The sequence below is a fragment of the Mycteria americana genome, chromosome 2 (assembly GCF_035582795.1).
Source record: "Mycteria americana isolate JAX WOST 10 ecotype Jacksonville Zoo and Gardens chromosome 2, USCA_MyAme_1.0, whole genome shotgun sequence".
Taxonomy (NCBI): domain Eukaryota; kingdom Metazoa; phylum Chordata; class Aves; order Ciconiiformes; family Ciconiidae; genus Mycteria; species Mycteria americana.
In genome coordinates, this window is record NC_134366.1 from 118,632,353 (window position 1) to 118,652,212 (window position 19,860).

The 19,860-nt window shown below is 38.7% G+C and overlaps 1 protein-coding gene across 4 annotated transcripts in view; it reads right to left on the minus strand.

Annotated features, from left to right (window-relative positions):
* Positions 1-19,860, minus strand: part of RALBP1 (ralA binding protein 1) — a 36,951-nt gene that overhangs the window by 11,008 nt on the left and 6,083 nt on the right. For 2 of the 4 annotated variants that reach the window (XM_075494371.1, XM_075494373.1), the window contains exon 2: positions 7,214-7,508. In XM_075494371.1, coding sequence (XP_075350486.1) covers positions 7,214-7,457 — 244 coding nt within the window. In that variant the 5' untranslated portion in view covers positions 7,458-7,508. Of the gene's footprint in view, positions 1-7,213; positions 7,509-13,711; positions 13,981-19,860 lie in introns of those variants that run through there. The other 2 variants (XM_075494372.1, XM_075494374.1) reach the window with 2 other exon arrangements.

The following is a 19,860-nucleotide window of genomic DNA, read 5'->3' on the forward strand; positions in this document are numbered from 1 at the left end:
GGTGAAAGATCTTGTGCAGAAGAACCAGGGGACATTCAGTCTTTTATTCTTCCAATTCTAAACTATATTAAGCTGCAGAGTTTCTCAGCATTATTTCAGCACATCCAAGGAGCTGTCTATATTTTGATGCCTCCTTGGCTGCTCTGTGGAAGGTAGCTTTTAATAGTCAAATAAATATAATACATGTATTAAAGCATGGAACTGCCATAGAATAATTACAATTGTTTGACCAGCTCACCCTTCCCATCCTGGACTCTTCCCTAAGACTACCAAACATGCACTTTCACAGAAGATGGAGAAAGACCGTAGCACTGCTCCTGTCCAAGTAAATTTTAATATAAAAATGCAAATCACAGAATCATATAGGTTGGAAAAGACCTTTAAGATCATCGAGTCCAACTGTTAACCTAACACTACCAAGACCACCACTACACCATGTCCCTAAGCACCTCATCCAAACATCTTTTAAATACCTCCAGGGATGGCGACTCAACCACTTCCCTGGGCAGCCTGTTCCAATGCTTGACAACCCTTTCAGTGAAGTAAAATTTCCTAATATCCAGTCTAAACCTCCCCTGGTGCAACTTGAGGCCATTTCCTCTTGTCCTATCACTTGTTACCTGGGAGAAGAGACCAACCCCCACCTCTCTACAACCTCCTTTCAGGTAGTTGTAGAGAGCGATAAGGTCTCCCCTCAGCCTCCTTTTCTCCAGGCTAAACAACCCCAGTTCCCTCAGCTGCTCCTCAAAAGACTTCTGCTCCAGACCCTTCACCAGCTTCGTTGCCCTCCTTTGGACACGCTCCAGCACCTCAATGTCCTTCTTGTAGTGAGGGGCCCAAAAGTGAACACCGTATTCGAGGTGTGGCCTTACCAGTGCCGAGTACAGGGGAACGATCACTTCCCTAGTCCTGCTGGCCACGCTATTTCTGATACAAGCCAGGATGCTATTGGCCTTCTTGGCCACCTCGGCACACTGCTGGCTCATATTCAGGCGGCTGTCAACCAACAGCCCCAGGTCCTTTTCTGCTGGGCAGCTTTCCAGCCACTCTTCCCCAAGCCTGTAGCGTTGCATGGGGTAAATGTTAACTGGAGGATGACCAGCAACCAGGTCTCATCATCCCAGTTTACTGGCTATATCATCATTCACTCTTTGTATAAACCCAGAAATGGGCAAGGAAACCTGCAGTGCATAAACTAAGGATTAAAATTTCACTCTGATAGAGAAAGAACCACTGATGCACCAGCTATGGGACAAAGGAGGAGCACGCATCACCATTATGTTTTATGAGAATGAGATGGGGCTGGCACTGAGTTTCAAGATGGGGTTCACAGATGTAATTTCCAAACAGAAAGCTAAACCTTCACCAGAGCCCAGAACAATCTGCCCTCAATCTTTCCTGCTGGGTAGCTGTAACAGCTCCCAGTTGAACAGCGTAGGGTTCCCCCCACCCTGCCACGGAATAGCATCAGCACGTCCTCTGGGTCAGCACAGGGGACCCAAGTTAGGAGGTCGGTGTCGCCAACAGAGCACCTGCCTTACGTCTCAACACTCCATGTTGCAACACAACCTTGGTGCTTTTCTAGACCTGTGGTAATGTAACACCAGCAATAGCCCATTACTGAACTGGTATTTCTTGACTTCATGAGAAGACATGAAGGAGCAAGTTAAATACAAAACGAGCCTATTTTAATTTGTCTCAGTAATGTAAGTCAATAAAGTTTAGAAATATATACTAATTACAGATTCACAGAGAATCTCCCACCCATACCAAGAGGCGGTTTGTATCTGTCTCAGAGTAGCCCAATTTTCTTTACCATACTTCTGGTAATAAAATTACTGTATCCCTTTCACCAGTGATACAATATATTGAAATATAAACAACCTAAATTTATGCAGAAGAAAAATTATTGAAAGCACTTGACAAATCGGGTAATTTTAAATGTGGAAAGAAGTATTACCTACTGTTAGTAAACTGATATTTCTGCTCACTTTTTCCTCAAGACTTCTAATACTAAAAGTCTGCATCTTCCCATCACTCTAATGGATGTTAATGACATTTTCCTGCACCTATATGAGACCAGTACTAATTGAATAAATATTCCAGTTCCACCAGCATAATGACTGGACTATTTGCCAGTTCCTTGCTCAGGCTTTCTTAGACCTTCCACAAGCATGCCTTCACTGCAGTTACTTTAAATGTGATGCTGCAGGTGTAGCCCTTATCTTCATGAAAATTATTAAAACCTCTTTTAAAAATAATTTAAAAAAAGTTCCAGTGTTACTCTGGAAAAATATAACTTACAGGCTTAAAAGCTTTGTTATGCAGCGAGGCCAATGTTTCTATCAGTCTGCATACTTGGGAATACTTCTGCACTCTTACAATGAAGCTATACATTCATGCTATAGTATGTATTGTAAACACAAAGGGCTGCATTATGTAGAACTGCCACTTATGAAACCTACCACAAGATACGTTTTGCACATCAGGTCTCTGATGAGTTTTTTAAGTCATTTATACCTCTACATCTGATTTTGGCTCCCTGGGGAAATTTGCATGCATCTGTAATTAATTCACTGAAAGAAAACATGGATCACTTTTACATATGGAAGAATTAGTAGATCAAATATGACTATACAGACCAATGTGCAATGCTAGCATCATTAGCTATCTAATTTCAATTTGTCAGAGGGATTGCCATCAACTTGTATACCTAAAATGGTATACATACGGTATTTATATAAATGGTATAGGTACGGCATTTATATACTAAATAAAATGGTAAGACACACATGGATGCACAGTGAGCTTGGGTAGATGGCTTCTATTTCCTCTCCTCACCCACAAGATGTATTGTTATTATTAACAGAAACTTCAAACTTACAGATGCTACTGACACTTACTATCCAACTTTCAATTAGATCAGTTTGCTTTTAACACACATTCAACTCACTGATGTGAGCACAGCACTCCCAAACAAATTCTGCATTCAGATTACTGCGCAACGCTATGCAAGGAGAGCAAATGAAGCTGAAACATGAAATTTGCCTTACTTTATTTTGATTTAAAATAATTACTGGCACTGAAAGCCAGACTTTTAAACTGTTTGCAAATGGTACTTTGCTAAATATACACAGTAGTATATAGATATACATAGTAATTTGCCAGTAGAATAGGATATTGCAACACAGAAAGATAAACCTTGATATGAAGGGCCTCTAATGTTTATCACGGGTAGAAAATTCTAGTAACTTCTTATTCTGTAGATCTGGAAACTGTATTCAGAGCTTCTCCACACACCAGATTAGTAAAAATAATGTTTTGTTTGCAACAGCAGCTATTTGGTTATTTTGTAGGATGACAATGGCCTCCTTACAATTTCTAACAGACCTCCTGCTATAGACATGTAGTATCCACCACTACTGTAGAATCCATCTCCATTAGCACTCTGCACAGAAATGAAGGATCATAAGCACAGAGACAACTTATCATGTCATTGCTCTACCTGGAAAAGCTGGGAATACTATTAGAGCTTTTGCAAGGTTGCTGGATGTCCACATTCCTGAGCAGAAATTATTTTGGAGAAAAATCCCTTACGATGGCAGAAAAGAGAATAGGCTGGTATCTTCCACCTGGTGGTACCTAGCAGAGAGTTGCAGATCACTAGAACCGCAACTCGGAGGAAGAAGATAAAGGTTAACACCCAATTTGGACCAAAGATTGTTCAGAGAAGGTCTCCAAGCTAACAGTAGGAATATTTCAGCCCTCATCTACACCCCAACAGAACATATAGGACCCCCTGCCCAACACATTAGGGATTTGGTCTTAATATTTCCTGAAAATTTTGGAAGAGTTCATACCAATGATACTGCTGTCCTTTCACAAGATAGTTTAGTTTACAATTCAACCAGTTCTCCATTTTCCCAAGAATTACGTAAAGAAAACAAAAATTATTCTAAACAAGAAATCCTAGCTGCATATTGATCGCATCCTGTCCAATGGTATGAATCTCAGAAGTAAAATGAATAAGCAGAGTAAGGTCTATTACATACAGACCCTCTATCTACAGAAATTCTAATGGGTACTTCTGAAGTATTACTTATAACCTTTTTCTTTTGCAAGGAACCACATATTTTATGACTTTATCAACATGTGATTACTGACAGAAGGTTAACAATTTTTTAAAAAAATCAGTTACTCTGGTCACTGTCTCATATAAAACATTACTGCTTAAAAAAAAAGAAAATTTGTTTTTGCTCGCATTTTGCTCGGTTGTTTTGAGTCACGAAACAGATTTGAGTTAACACTATCCCAGTAAAAAGAAAACTAATTTTAACCCCTAAGAAATCTCCTACTCTAACTCACTCTGCAGCTAACCAACACTCAGGCTGTCACAGAGGAGTGGAGAACAGAAATCAGTGGCTGAAACTTCTTTCCAGTAGTTGTTATTCCACATGAAAAAACAATATTCCATTTAATTTTCTATCACCTCCAAAAAATTTTTAGAATTTTTCCCCCAGGATAACTGCTGTGTATTATTAGGCTTTTGCCATTAACATGAAAAATATCAAATGATTATATTATCAACTCTGGAAAAAAGACCCCTCGCTAGCATACAAAAATGCTTTTTTGAAATAGGTAATAATGCTGAAGCTAAGAGTGTATTACTCCAGCAAAAAGTATTTACCTGAAAAACTAAAATGAGTAACCTTGGGATGTTTATCCTTCCCTCTCCACATACCCTCCTCTTCTTCAAGCATTTATGAAGTTTATATTTAGAGTATTATTAAAACACCCCAAAATCTTTGTAGGATTAAGTTACATTCAGGAGTTTAGATGACCTTGTCATTAATTCACTAATATTGTAAGTTCAACAAACATTCACTCTGTCATAAATTAATATCAACACATGTCTTTCTCATTGAAATGTTCAATTATATTTGTTTAAACCCCAAATTACATTACCATAGCAGGTTGTGTATTGTCCAAAATCAAAGTAGCTGGCCAGAAAAGGGAAAAGAAACAATCTGAACACATGCAATAGAATTTAAAAGGTGGAAGAAACTGAAGAAGCAAAAGTACGGAAGGAATATCAAAAGGCAAAGCTGGAAGGGGAACTCTTAAAATCAACCATGTTAAGCAACTGTAAAGAGCCCTTGTAATTTACATAAGTAAAACGTCTGTTCAGGGTATATTTACAATAATGACCATTTTTGGACTGTACAAGAGAGACTGAAAGCTTTGTATGTAACTTACCCTCATACCTGACCATAATTATGACATACTTACATTAGAGCTAAGAAATGCTGAATGCTTTTTATATTACAAATTCTCTCTGCAAGAGAGATTCTTCCTACATTGTGCATTTTTGAGGATTTTGCGTACCTTTAAAGCTTCTTTTAAGTAACAAAAGTTGCTTTATATCAGCTATAAAATGTGCTGTAACTACTTGTGGAAGAAAGCTGTTACAGTGCTAATGTGCACAGACCTGCACATATTTGCTGAAGAAGCATTTTTCCTATTCAGCCTTCAGTTAGACTATCACCATGAGACACGCAGAATTACACCCCAAAGAAACCCACACTACATATAATGCCGACCTCTAACAATTCCAAATTTAGAGGTGTCTAATCCAGAGTTGTAACAGAAAGCTGATTTGCAAAGAAGAAAAAACCAGCTACTAATAGCTTGAATTTAGACCCATACAATCAATCATGAATTTTCATCACCAATCCAATATTCTGTATTAGGTTAATGTTGTTTACATTAGGAAAAACCTAAAGAATCAGTTTTCTTAAAACCTGCATGAATTTAAACTGTTGGTTTTACCTGGAGGATAATATATGTTTGAGTTACAGTATCCTTTATGCACACAGTCTTTAATTAATAACAATAGTCCTTCTAAACTGTGGTAGAAACAAATCCTGCATTCCAGGAAATAGGTTTGATTAAAAGCAGTGCAGTGGCAGCAAATTCTTAAAGAGTAATTATTTAAATATGTGCATGCATATTACAAATAGTCACCATATTCATCCTAACATGCCAGAATATTGTGTGCCGTCTTGTTGTTTTTGATCTTCCAGATTTCACATATAAGAAGTGGCAAGGTACACTGGCATCCAGAACTTCCAGGCATCAGAGATACAGGCATTGTAGAAGATGAACATTATTTCAAGATTTTGCTAAAACAAATATCAGTTTAAAAAGTACTAACATTTGGACTGTGATATTTACGTTTCAGAGACTTGGACAGTAAGGACCTTTCTGGTACTGAGAGTGCTCAGTATCAGCTTAGTATTTCCAGGTGCTTTGTTCTTTCAGAATATGTAGAAAAACTATTGAATAAAAACTGTTTCACATTTCCAAAATTTTCTGCACAAATCTAAATGCAGAAAGTAAGATTTCTCTTCTGCTGTTTTGGAGGAGGGGTATGCTTTTTAAATGAAAGCTTCCACTCTGGACACTGATACAGTGACAAAGAATGGATTCTATAGTCAAAGCTTTACTTTCTTCTAACCTTTACTCTAGCTGTTCTAGTAAATTCAGATCCTGATGTTGGCTTGCATATTTTTGAACACTGCAATAATACTTAGGCACTGCTGGAGGAAACTGCATGATCAGACTAAACTCAGAAGCTAGAGAAAAAAAAGGACACAGATTTCATTACTCCTCAAATAATGATGTAGTGTGCATATGAAAACTTGAGATGGCACACAACAGCAAACTCTGAATATGGGAGACATAAGGGAAAAGGGTCAAAGCTGTTGAAAATGACTTCCAAATTTAAAAGTACAAAATTCAGGTCAAACTTACAGTTTTATTTTAGCTAGCACCTCAGCTACAATTTCAAAAAGCATCTATTTGGAAATACACTTGGAAACCTCTACTTAGAATGTGAACAGATAATGAGATTAGAAGAACCCCATGCCAGGCAATTACCAATGCACTGTTAAAGGTTTTGGATAAACATGTTTATTAGTAATTCTGGGCACGTGGTTGGCACCTGTACCTGTGCAACAAAAGACAAATCCATTTTTTGGTTAAGGTGTGGGGTTTTTTGGAAGAGAAACAGGTATTGCACAAAGCCTGTTTGTACAAGTTAACTTCCTTCACACCTAAACAAGTGCCATTAGGAATATTAAGCAATTCTGAGAAAGAAAGAAAGAGAGAAAGAGAAATTATAAGCATGAAATAAGAGAAGTTGCCTACTCACTTCTTTTTTCTTTCTTCTTAAATTTTCCTTTCTTCTTCCCATGCTCCTTTTCATCATCAGATACTATATCTGGAGGCTCATGCAAGCTGTCATGAGGTGGTGAAGGCTCACCGGTGCGGTACAATCCAGGGAATTTTGTAGGACTGATTTCTTCAGAGCTAGGAGTACGAGCAAGACCCCCACTGTGTTCTACCCGACGGTGTTCACTGGGGCTGCTAGTGGGAGGCAGGAAGCACTCGGTCATTCTGATTCCCTGATATCAAAAGTGAAATCTTCTGCTACCTGTCCATCACACCTGCAGCAGGGGAAAACAAAAAGAAACACCACACAATTTTAAGCAAGGGATTTCAGAACACCTCGTTTAGAGCTCTATCCTGAAAACACAACAAACAGCAACACCTTCTACAATTAATCCAACTTATGTCATGACACAGTAATATAACATCAGGTCCTAAGCTCAGTGTTTGCAGAATCTGTCCATTAACTCCTAAGCCATATTAACATAGTAAGAGAGCTGCTATTTTAGCCATCTCTACTTTATCCTATATAAAACATTATATATTAAGTATTGGAATATTTTAACATTTGAAATAATTTTTACAAAATTCATAGGCAGCTTGCATACCAATTGGTAATATTTATTAATAAATAGCTACCTAACTTTAAATTTTTTACATAAAATAGGTCTGTCTGGAAGCTGAGAGCATTTGTGAGCACTGCACTTCAGGCAAAGATCATTTTCATCTTTCCCAAGCATATTTTACAGATGCAAATAAGAACTTGCCTAGCCTGTTGCAATAAGGAGAAAAAAAAAAAGGGGGGAGGGGGGGAGTCCTAAAGTCAAATCCATCTTCTAATTATGCTAATGCAAATTAAAGATGGTAGAAAAAGATTTATTAAGTTTTTCTGGTATACAACAACAACTTGACATTTGCAGAGGCTATATCAGGTCATCTGCACCCAGATGCTGGTACATTGTTTGCTTGAGAGTTATGGCCAAATAAAAGCTAAGATGAAAATTGCTCAAGGAAGCCAGTACATAAATTCTCAGCAATGGAACTCATAAGCAAAAAACTCTTCCTAGCACAGAGAAATTTCAGAAAATTGACAGAACAGATATGCTGTATGGGACATCATACCTCCAGCATCTGCTTTGCTGAATTTGGCCCTTTGTGTCTAAATGGCCACCCTCAGATATGAGCCATTCTTTCAAGGGATGAAAGGAAACCAGAAATAGAGCAAACCCCAGAAAAAAAGCTATTTCCCACACCCACTGGTATACTTGGATGAGAGGTCAAGTCATGGTTACATGCTAACTTTAATCCAACTTAAATCTGTGCTGCTGTGTTGCTGCTGAAAGGAAACTGATCTATTGGAAGCCAAACAGAAGAAAGATATTTTTTTAATTTTTAAGCTATATCAGTTCCGTAGCCTGGCTCTCTATGCAGCCATACAAGTATCAGGGCAAGCACAAGGAACGCTGAGAGAGTTGGGGGAAGGTGCCCTGCACTGCAGACTTAAAGCGATCAAGGTGATTTTGTAGCCATGGCCTCAAAAAAACAGAATTAAAACACATTATAAGATTACACACAAAAGCCATATCAAACCTATTTCTATAAATATTTTAGTTATGACAAGAGTATATCCAGATATAATAGCTGTGGCTTCTGCACTAGCCTTTGGACTCTGCAGTCCCCTTTGGCACTCCTGCTATTTAATGTTGATGTATAGATTACATTTAATAAGAAAGTAGTCAACCCTTTGCTAAGTTAGGCAAACAATCATGGATAGCCAGTATTTTATAAAACCTTCATTCAGAGAAATAAATGATACATACTGGCTAAGCAGGAACTCCTGATATATCATACAAACCAGACTATAACTTCTTATGCAAAAACAGAAAGCCTCTGTAAAAGAGAACAGCATTAACATGAGGCACAGCCATTTTCTTTTTTTTTTTTTTTTTGGTCATGCCTGTTGGGTTTTTTACATTTTTAATGGATATCAAATACTCCACTGCTATGCTAATTTGATATTGTGTTTAAACAAGTAAATGGAGTGCTCCAATAAGACATTTTAGGAGAAATATCCAGGTATCTAAAGCTTCATACTTACAGATATAAAAAGTTAAAATTTTCAATTATACAAGCATTTTTGATATTACCAGTGACACAGACTGTCAATATTATTGCATCTCATCTGAGTATCAGAATGATCTATAAAATTCCTGCACTGCACTTGTTTGCATTTCATCCACCAAAAACACCCCACCCCTACCCCAAAAAACAGAACCCAAAATACCCCACCAAAAATCTACCAAAAGCTGTTAAACAATAGACAGTATTTCAACAGTAACCCATGGAATGAAATTAGAAATATTACATATAATCTTTTTAAGTGAACAGGATGGACCACACCTACAAATCAGTCCACGTCTACAGTGGGCAAGATGGGCAAGTGCACAGAGGGAAAAGACAATGTCATTCCAAAGGCACATAAACATCACCCTGGAAAATGAGGACACAGAAGCTTTGCTTCTGGACCCCGCAGAGCTCCCAGGATGAAGCCAGACTTAGCCCATACATTCCACAACATTCTTCAGCAGTGTTTTACTCAGTTACTCAACTCCTACGGTCTTATTTACAGATTGGTACAGAAAAACATAATATGGCATTGTGTTTTGCCAGGTTAATAATCACAAATGTGTCCAGCTAAGTGGGGTTGGGGGGGATTGTTGTTTTGTTTTGCTTTTTTTAAAACTCTCATCCTTCAGTTCTCTGTATGCAGAAAAGTGAACATTTGATGTATGTATGAAACAAAGTATCTTACTACAGGAGATCACTCAGAGTGCTTATGGAAATTAACAGTTACTCAGATCAGGATTTGAATAGGGCACAGTAAGACACAGCATTATGATGAGAAACAACATATTCATGAAGCCTTTTAATACTGTTCATTCTTTATGCTGGGTAAAGTAGAGACACTAACTAAAAAAAGATAATGGTGCATATCTGTAAATGCAACAAATTAAGACTGTACTTACGTTTCATATTTTTTTGTTTATTTTACAGCTTTAAGAAAGCATTACTTTCCTATATGTATAATTTCCTATGCCTTTAAATAAGGGAGAAGTTCCACCATGCTCAAATTATATCAAGACTTACCAGCAGAATCAGAGCCTTTAGGCCTACTGCAAAAACCTCTTCCACTTTTACTAATGGACGTTAATGTACTATTGCCATACAAACCTGCACCTTTCCTCTGGCTTTTACAAATTTTTGCTGACAGCACTAAATGGTGAGACTGAAAAAATCATGGATCCTCTCAGCATTTTGAGAAGAAACATTTCTAACAGGCTGACTCCTCTGACAACTTCTCCCACTAAGACTTGACCCCTTCTTCCCAAACTGTTACTGCTTCAGTCCTGCCTCTCCACTGCAGCAGGCTCCTTGCTTCAAATTGCTTCTCTTCACCTATGCAGTTCTCATCTGTCAGGAGATTCCACACCTCACTACTGCCACGTGGGGAAGGTCACAGTACTCCCCCCATTAACACATCCCCCCAGTTCCAGTAGCTTGCTCTCCCAAGACCCCTTTGTGAGATGATTCAATCTGCTGGCTGCTCAACAGGCTTCTACTGCTTCTGAGCTTCTGCTTCTGAGCTGCCTTGTGGAAGAGCTCAAGCAGCACTAAAGATGGAAAGCAGAGGAGTGGCAGAACCATGACAGGAGTGCAACCTCCCTCTTTGGGCAGCTCCGTTTTGTGATACTGCACACACAGCTTCATCTCCCCAGATTTCACTTCATTCTTAGTATTTTCCCCATAACTTCAAGCTTCCATTTCTTTACCACCCAGTGCCAGTACTCCCACAGTTCCTGTCTTGATTGATTTATCTTTTTCACCCTCAGTATATCGCATACAACATGTTCTTCATCTGCTTTGGTGTCTGTGACCCAAGCTCCTTGCTCAGTCCCAAGCTCCCTCCCCTTGTTCTTTATTCAGCTGGTTCCTACTCTCCTGCTGCACATTGCTTCCTTGCAGACAGTTCTCCCTCTTCCTCCTCTGTTTCTTCTATCTGATTAGTTATCAGATCCCATTTCTTCCAGGATATTCTTCTCTGCTGAAGTCTTTTGTTTTCTCATGATTATCTATCTCATCTTCTCACCTCGTCCCCATTTCTCCCACTGGCTCTCAGTCTCTCCTTAGTATCACAAGAAGTCATCTTCTTCCTTACCTCCCTACCAACAGCAGGCTCCTTGACTCCCACCAGTTCACTTGACATTTGATTTTTCTTCCACAGGAGCCATGAATGCTGATACATGACAGCGTCAGAGAGCTTCTTGCAGTTCAAGCACCTCCTCAGACCTAGCTACTTTTTTCAGTACTCCCAAAATGCAGTTCTTGAACCACCTTACCACTCAACATGGAGTCGAACCTTCAGAATAACTGAGTGTGAAAAATAAACAGCCTTCACTGAACATGTGCGGAATTGTGACCTTTCCTCTATCCGCCCAAGGAAAGACTAAATTAAAAGAGATTTTAAACATGGAAAGCAGAAGGTATGTCCTTAACACAAAAACTCCTAGCCATCACGTCACCACCATCTTTCAAGACCATACACCAAGCACAGGAATGAGGGTTGGGGAGAGGAAGGAAGATGCCTGCATGGGCAAAATAATGTGGTTTTCCTACCCTCATTTTTGAAAATAACAGAACTCTTTCCTAAAAAATTCAGCCTGAGCTACATATCTAGTAAGTAAAAACTAACATTAAACAGCTGAGGTTTGGAAAAAACCATAGAAAAGTGAAGACAGAGAGACATGACAGCCAACTTTAATAGATCTCATTTATTACAGTGTGTGTCATCTAAATCAGCATGAACACATTAAAGAGAGGCACAGTCTGAAAGACCAAACTCACAGCTCTTTCATTCAGTAGAGAAAGCTCTATTATTTCTGTTTTGCACTGAGTCTGTATTGTGACTTAGCGCCTTGTAACCAATTGCAACAGCAGAAGCAAATTAGAGCAGGTGATTGCATGCACAGATGTTATTTTGTAAAGCTGTTGGGCAGAATGAAGGACACAGGGAATTTTTCTGCAACAAGCATTATGCAAGACCACATCTGAAGCACGGCAGGTGTCCCCAGTTCATCTCATTTTGCCACAAACAGGCATACTCTGAAAATCTGGGTGTTACATTGAAAACAGTCCCAAGAAGTCAGTAATCAAAGGACAGGCAGAGTGGGAACATGCACTCAGCTACCAGAGCCTGCTCTATGGTAACTACCCAAAAGCAAGACCCAGAACACAGCAGTGCCTCATCATTGTAGGCCTTCAGTCCAAAAGATGCAGAAGATCTGTGAAGAAACTGATGCTACTTGCAGAAATGAGGCACACTGCTTTTGGACAAAAATCATCCCAGTCATGAGCATAGCTCCATTTTGGAAAGTAATGAACCATAGGAGGAAAGAACAAAAACTATGATGTGTTGTCTAAGCATGTCAAAGCACTTCTGAAACTATGAGTAGTACTCATACAACTGCTGAGATGGTTGAAAAAGATGACTTGGAGATGAGAAGACAGAGTTAGAATTAAGTTATTTACCAAGATTATACAATGTCTGAGACACATCTAAGTTCTGTATCTTGCTCAGACTAACACAAAGTGTGGGAGGCCATTAAAACCATGGTCCTTCCAAGAGTAGAGGATATTGTTAAGTATGCCTCAAATTAATCATCATTAACCATCAGTAACTACTGATGGTTGTAATCTACAGCAACAGCTTAGGCAAAGAACAAAGTTTTTACTACCTTAAAGCTAATAAACCATTTATGTTTTACTCAAATTGTTCTGAGGTTTTATTACTGCAATAAAACACAACAGTTTAAGCTGTGTTTTGAAATAAAAAGATGCATTTTTTACAACATACTGAAAAGCTTAATACAAAACACTGCTTTCACTCAAACATTTCTTAGACTGAAATGTTGCCATGCAGTCAAATAGCAAAATGACATCAGAGGCCATCTATTTTATTTAACAAGCAGTACCCAGGTACATAAACAGTGCCCTTTCCTTTCTTTAATAAGGCAACATGGCCATGAAAGGAAAAAGAAAAGGGAAGTGCTTCATGTATACAGGTAAAGCAAGTTTAAAATCTCACAAGTCATGAGTAATCACATCAACAGAGCATTAAGCAATTCCCTTGTGAGTCATGCACTTTTCATAATTGGCAATAATAAAGCCTCAAGAAGGGCCTTCACAAGATTTTTTGGATAAAGAGAATAAAGTACAAACTGCATAGCAGCATTCAGCTCCTAAACCTAAGATTACTTTACAGGATATGCGATGCTATGAGAATGTTAGAAAACTTACTTTAAAGGAGAGTGTGTAATCACGCAACTCAAGTCACACAGAAACAAGCTGTACATTTTTCAAAAATAATGCCAGCATCAGATCAGCTCTAGAAGTAACAAACATGTTTGTGTGTTCTCTCATTTACCTGTAGGTGGATAAAGTCTGCCGCAATTACAGTACTATCCAAAGTATTTCAAGTTCTGCTCTGGGAGTCTATACCAACTCAGAAGTAGCGATATACAAATACACAAAACTACTTAGCTGTCAACAATCAGAGAGCTATAGACCACATCCATATTTGAGTGGACTGCTGCAGGAGCCGCCTCGCATTCAGAATATGTAGCAGTATCCAGGTTGTTCCCTATTATTGAGGGTATTCCAGCTCTTCATTAATCCATTCAGTAGAGAGCCAACCTTAAAATAAATAATTAAATATTATCCTAGACATTTTAGAAATGTCAGAAACAAGGTTTCTGATCACATTATGATACAGTCTCATAATGACATGAAGATAAAATCTCCAGATATGTGGTAGCATATGCTTTCCAGTTTGGTTCACTTCAGGGAAACTATTACAGCCTCTAGTCTACAAATTCTGCACAGCTCCATCAGGATGCAATTCACAGGCTGTTTCCAATAGATATCTTGGGGAAAACAAAACTTGGATCCCCTGGGGAGACAGACTTAAGTGCTTTGCTCCAGAGAGAGCACACCTGAAAAGAGACCAACCATAACCACAAAGGAAAAGCCTCTGTCCCATGACTCTGCCTCCTGCACCAGCTATGTTGTCACACTGGCAGTTTTGCCGTAACGTCCTACTTCCCTGGTAAGGCATGCTGTGACAGTTTACATCCTGCTGTCTGTTCCAGAGCAAGCTAAAGCAGGTAGTCTAGGAGAAAAGCCTAGGCACAAATCTTTGTTACAGGGTAACAACCAAAGCCACATAGAGAGGTTACATGAACTATGCCACATGTGGCTCCCACACTTCAGGAATATCTCAGCAAGCCCCACCACATGTCTTTCCTCAGCTGAATCAACTGCCATTGAAGCAGCTTCGAAGTGGTGCATTATATTATGATCACAACCACTTACATAAGAGGCATTCTTGGAAATAACTGGCCAGCTAACAACTGGAAAGACTACTGCTGTTTAACTGCTTTATATTGCACGTTTCTGAAGTAACAAGCAGAAGGTCTGGAGTCTGCATCACGAGGCACATGGGCACTGTAACCAGGCCAGACTTTTGCAAGAGTATCTTGACTAATCAGCTACCTGTATCACAACTGCTACTGCCCACCCAGAGAACAATTTCTCATTCTTCACACTTCTTGGGAAAGTGCTGGTCCACTGTTCAGGATTCTCTAGTCTTACCCCCCGTGAATCCTGCTGCCGGTTCCCATGGTCTTGTTGCCACAAAGTAACCCAATACCAATTTCTCCCCTAATCATACTCAAGCCCAGTACATTAGTTTCCCATCCCATGGTCTAGTCCCACTGCTTCCCAGGCTCAGTCCCTCTCCATTAGTTTCTTCATTCCCCTCTCCTGCAGTCCAATTCCTCCACCATCAGGACTGTCCCTCTTCTCTCTCACAACGTCCTCCTCACCACGCAGGTGTCCAGTACCTAGACATGCGCAACTTCAGTTTCACCATTTCTCTTCTCCACAGCCAGTGCCTCATCTAATCTCCCCTTTTGGCTGCTTGCTGTTTCCCAGGTTTTCCCTTGCCACCTTCTACTTCTCCCACATTCAATTCTAATTAAGGCTTCTGAAAACTATGGTCCACACATAAGCAAGGAAACTTGGCAGGTCATCTCCAGCCAAATTTAGGTTTCCACTCTAAAAATGCAAATAGCATTAAAAAGGTTTGCCTGATTACCAAAATATTTTTAATTACAGTAAAGATATTTTTCTTTCCTGCTAGCTTAATTCTCAGAAATAGTTTGAAAGAATTTGGTTAGAGCATTTTGTTTAAATTTTTAAATACCAGCCTATGAAACCCAACCAAGCAATTTTCAGCCCAAATGAATATGTGGTAACTTTTGATAAGGGCTAAACTGTTGAGAGGTGAATTGAATAATACGAACTGTCCTTCAAATGTATCAAACCCTCCTATACTTCTGAAAAATGCCACATTGTACAACATATTTAATACCCACTATTGCTTAGACTGGCCTTAGAATTATTCCTGGTGCAACAACCCTGTCCCTTTTCTCCTGTCCACCTCTCCAAATTCCCACTTGCACCAGCACTAATGCTTGTAAAACAGAACAGAAAGTTTTACTTTTACTACTTAACAGAGGAAGGGAGGAAAATGCAATAAAAGGTGTGCAGTTTACTTTTTTAACAATCGCTAGAAACATGGTATCACCTTAGGTTTTGTTTGTCCTCAGGACTATATATGTTTTATTCAATTCACGTTTTCTGACAGGTCTTTCGAAGAGTTGTCTAATCCCTAGTCACCAAAGGTCTGCAGCAAGTCGTACAGCAATTGATGATCTAGCAAATTAAGACTAATTTTAATACTTTTATCAGTTCCTCAGCTGGGTTTATTTAATAACAAATTCCCCGTATCAGAGATTTCAACTATGGCATCGTTCAGTCACACTCGAGTAGCTGAACTCGGCCAACTTGAGAACAGCTGTCCATTTAGTGGAGTCAGTTAAAAAAAACAGCACAAAACCCTGACCGGTTGAGCTGAATGTACTACAAATGCTGTTAAAAAAGCAAGTGCTAATCATAAGAGTGAAAAAGCCCACAATGAAACAGAGAAGAAGTCAACAGATTTGGCATCAAATATTCTACTGGAGTTTTAAGCATTTCTGCTATTCTTCCAAGAGCATCTACAGACTGACCATGACAGATCACACAACAGAGAACAGAATCTAGTTTTCCAGAGAGGCTAGAGCTCTGCACACTCAGTTCCATTGCCCAGTTAAAGAAATCTAAGGCTATATATAGCCTAGTTTTGGGTTTTGTGTTTGGTTTTTTTTAAGACTGCATTAGCTAATGCATGCTAAAATACTAGAAATGACAAGGGTAAACAGCAAATATAAAAGACACTTTGCTTTGGATTTAACACAAATTTGGGACATGCCTACATGCCAGAAGCATGTAATATAATGCACTGGCACTTCTGTAACAGCAATAATTCACTTGGCAAAAGCAGCATCAGCACTAGAGATGCAGTAACACATTGTGAGGCTCCTGCCAGCAGGTAGAGTTCAAGCTCTATGGAACTTTTGGGAACGTACTCAGTTGACATGTACCGGCAGACGCCAATGCCGCTGCGTTATCATCATCTTTCTTATCCATGCCAATTACAATGAAACGTGAACAAGCATGTCCCCCTACAAACATCGCTTAACTTGTGTCTGCTGGTTTGTCCTTTAAAAAACCCACCTGCTACCGCCTACTAGCACACTGAGTTCGGTACAGACAAAGCCTAGCTACACTTTGTCAACTGCATACACCTGCTTAATACGTAGAGGAAACGACAAAGAGCGCACATGCTGCACAAAGTACTGCACGCTGAATCCAGATAGCGTCGCTTTTTAATCCATTATTCAGGTATTATCTCTTAGACTGGTTGTAGAAAAATCAATTAGAAGTACCATGCTTCTTCACTGAATTGGCTGAATTGTGATCATTATTTTATTCATAGAATTTTCAAAGAGCATTAAGTTCATTTTACAGAAGTCACTTCATAATCCTTTAACTGGGAGGTCAGTATGAACAGTCTAATTTACCTTACCTTTACCAAGAATATTCAATTCCAAGGCCTTATCATTCCCAGAAATAAGCATTTTCTGAAAGTATATTAATGACACACAAACCTTTAGGGTTCAAACTGAAAATTAAGTTTCTTGTGCTTTACATTGAATTTTTGCCATCATGTATTGAACACAGATGACGAGATCTATAAATTACAGGCTGTCACTTGAACTGACAACTCTATAACATAAGGGGAAACTAAGAACAGCTTTGCTTGGATCTCTTCATAGTGTGATACACGACACAGATGATCAGTTTCCATGTATGATTTTTTTATGAACCCTGCATGTTCCAATGTAACACAGGCAAATCATATCCAACTTTTCCTGAATATTAAATTAAAACAGACCTATGGTGTTGAGATAAAACCCATCTACTGTAACAGCAGAAAGGAAAAGTAAAGAAAGACTTTGATCTAGAAAAACTGTTTATATAACAGCTTCTCAGTTTATTTTTAGTGATTATTTAATAACTATGTCTATCCGCAGCACCTTTGTTTTTGGCTTAAAGAGTCCTGTATATTGTCAAGCTAACATCAGTGGCTATTGACCTAGAAACCAAAGTAAAAGGAAAGCCTCCCCTTCTGCCTTCACCAGTTGTTTTATTAGGCCCATATTGAGTAAAATCAACTAGAGATTGGGTTGCATCCAAACATTTTCCCAACTTAACTATAATGGATAGGAGTATAATGTTTCCGTGCTCCCAGCACAGCAGTTTTTAGCAAAGCCTTATTGTAGATGGAGTTTTACCCACCAGAAGATTTTTTTCTGATGTAGCTTATTTCATTTGGAGATCTGGTTTGAGTCATGCCAACAAAATAATAGTTTTATTGATCCATGTTACGTCTATAGCAGCACAACCTGCTAGAATAGACGCTGATGTCTGTCAAACTCATGCTATATGTAGAAGAAAATTACCTTTTTTTTTTTTGCCATGGTATATAAGTTTCCACACAAGAAGAGGGCTATATCGTCTCCTCTTTTCAGACATATTCCCATCAATGCCAATGACAACTCTTCCTAAAGACCACATGAAGTATTTAGCTTTCGGTAAATTTCTAAATTTTTAGTTATTTTTTTCAGTACCATATGTAGAGTTGGGATTAACAAGTTTTGTTTTCCACCTCTGCCCCAGATTCACTCAATACCCAAGGGGAAAGTCAATTTAAATATTTATAAGCTCACTAGATTATTAATTATGATTAACATCACCACCTCCAGGGCTGAGATGTTGCAAAAATGTCATGCATGTGAACACTGAAAACATTCACAAACACACTCAAGGCAAGGTGCGGCACCACCCAGCTTGGGGCAGCAGCTGGTCTCCAGGGTTCCTCTCTGCAGCAAATTGCTGGGAAGCAGGAATCTGCCTCCACAGCCAGCAAAGGCTTCTTCAGAGGCAACTATGGGGAAGACTGATCAGTTAAATTACTGATTACTGAAACAGCAGCAGGACCCACAAGTTCACAATATTTGTCTTCTATGCCAATTTACATAGCCAAACAGCCTTACAAGAAAACTTACATGAAACACCAGCTTTCTAGAAAAATGTATAAACATCCGTAGAATTTAAAATTAAATTCACATATATTTCCTAAAACAAGCTCCAGCTCAGTCTGTAGCACCTAATGCAGTAATTTTCGGCAATCCTATGGCTTCAGAGTATCATAAAAAAGTACCTTATGAAATATACAATGATTGCTGTTTTGAATTTACTTGCCAAATATAATAAAAATGAACTGAATAATAACACAAATAGACACTAAAAATATGTATGCTTCATAGCTGGCAAAAAAGTTCAGTATCTGTTAGCACAGGACCAAACAAGTTCTGACTGCCATTCCCAAATCTGTTGCATAGCCTTGTCTACACAAGAAAAATCATGTTGCTTTAAATAAAGTTAGTGTAGGTAGTTTAATGGAAGCCCTAGTATATATAAGACAAAATAGTGCCATTGTCCTCCCCCTGCCCCAAAAAGAAAATAAACTGCCTCCGTCAGTATAAGGCATTTTTAAGAGTGGTGAAATCCTTGCTGTTAAGTACTAAAAAACACCCAATGTAATTACCCATCAAAAATATGCATCTGTAACTGACTGTTCTAACAATATGCACTAACTGCAAACCTGTGACATACGTTTGGGTGGGTACCTTTTAGATGTCTGACTGAAACAGCATATTAAAAACTTACTTACAAAAGAAGGAGTTATAAAGAACTAGCAACCAAACGAAGCCAAACCATAACAGAAAACTGTAAGCCAGTTTTATCATAAAATAAATAAAATATCATAAAATTGTAGCACACAAAAGGAGTGCTGCAGGTAACAACCAATGCAACTTCTCCATTGTTTTTTGGTAGAGTACACAGATTTTGGCATATGCCAAGATATGTTTGTGATAGTCATTGCCAGAAAATGAGTTCTTTTTAATTACCTTTGTCAAGGAATTTGGATTTGAATCTACATCTTAGTATGTCAGTCACGTTAATTTACTGAACCATCTAGACAATAAAGAACTCCACATATTC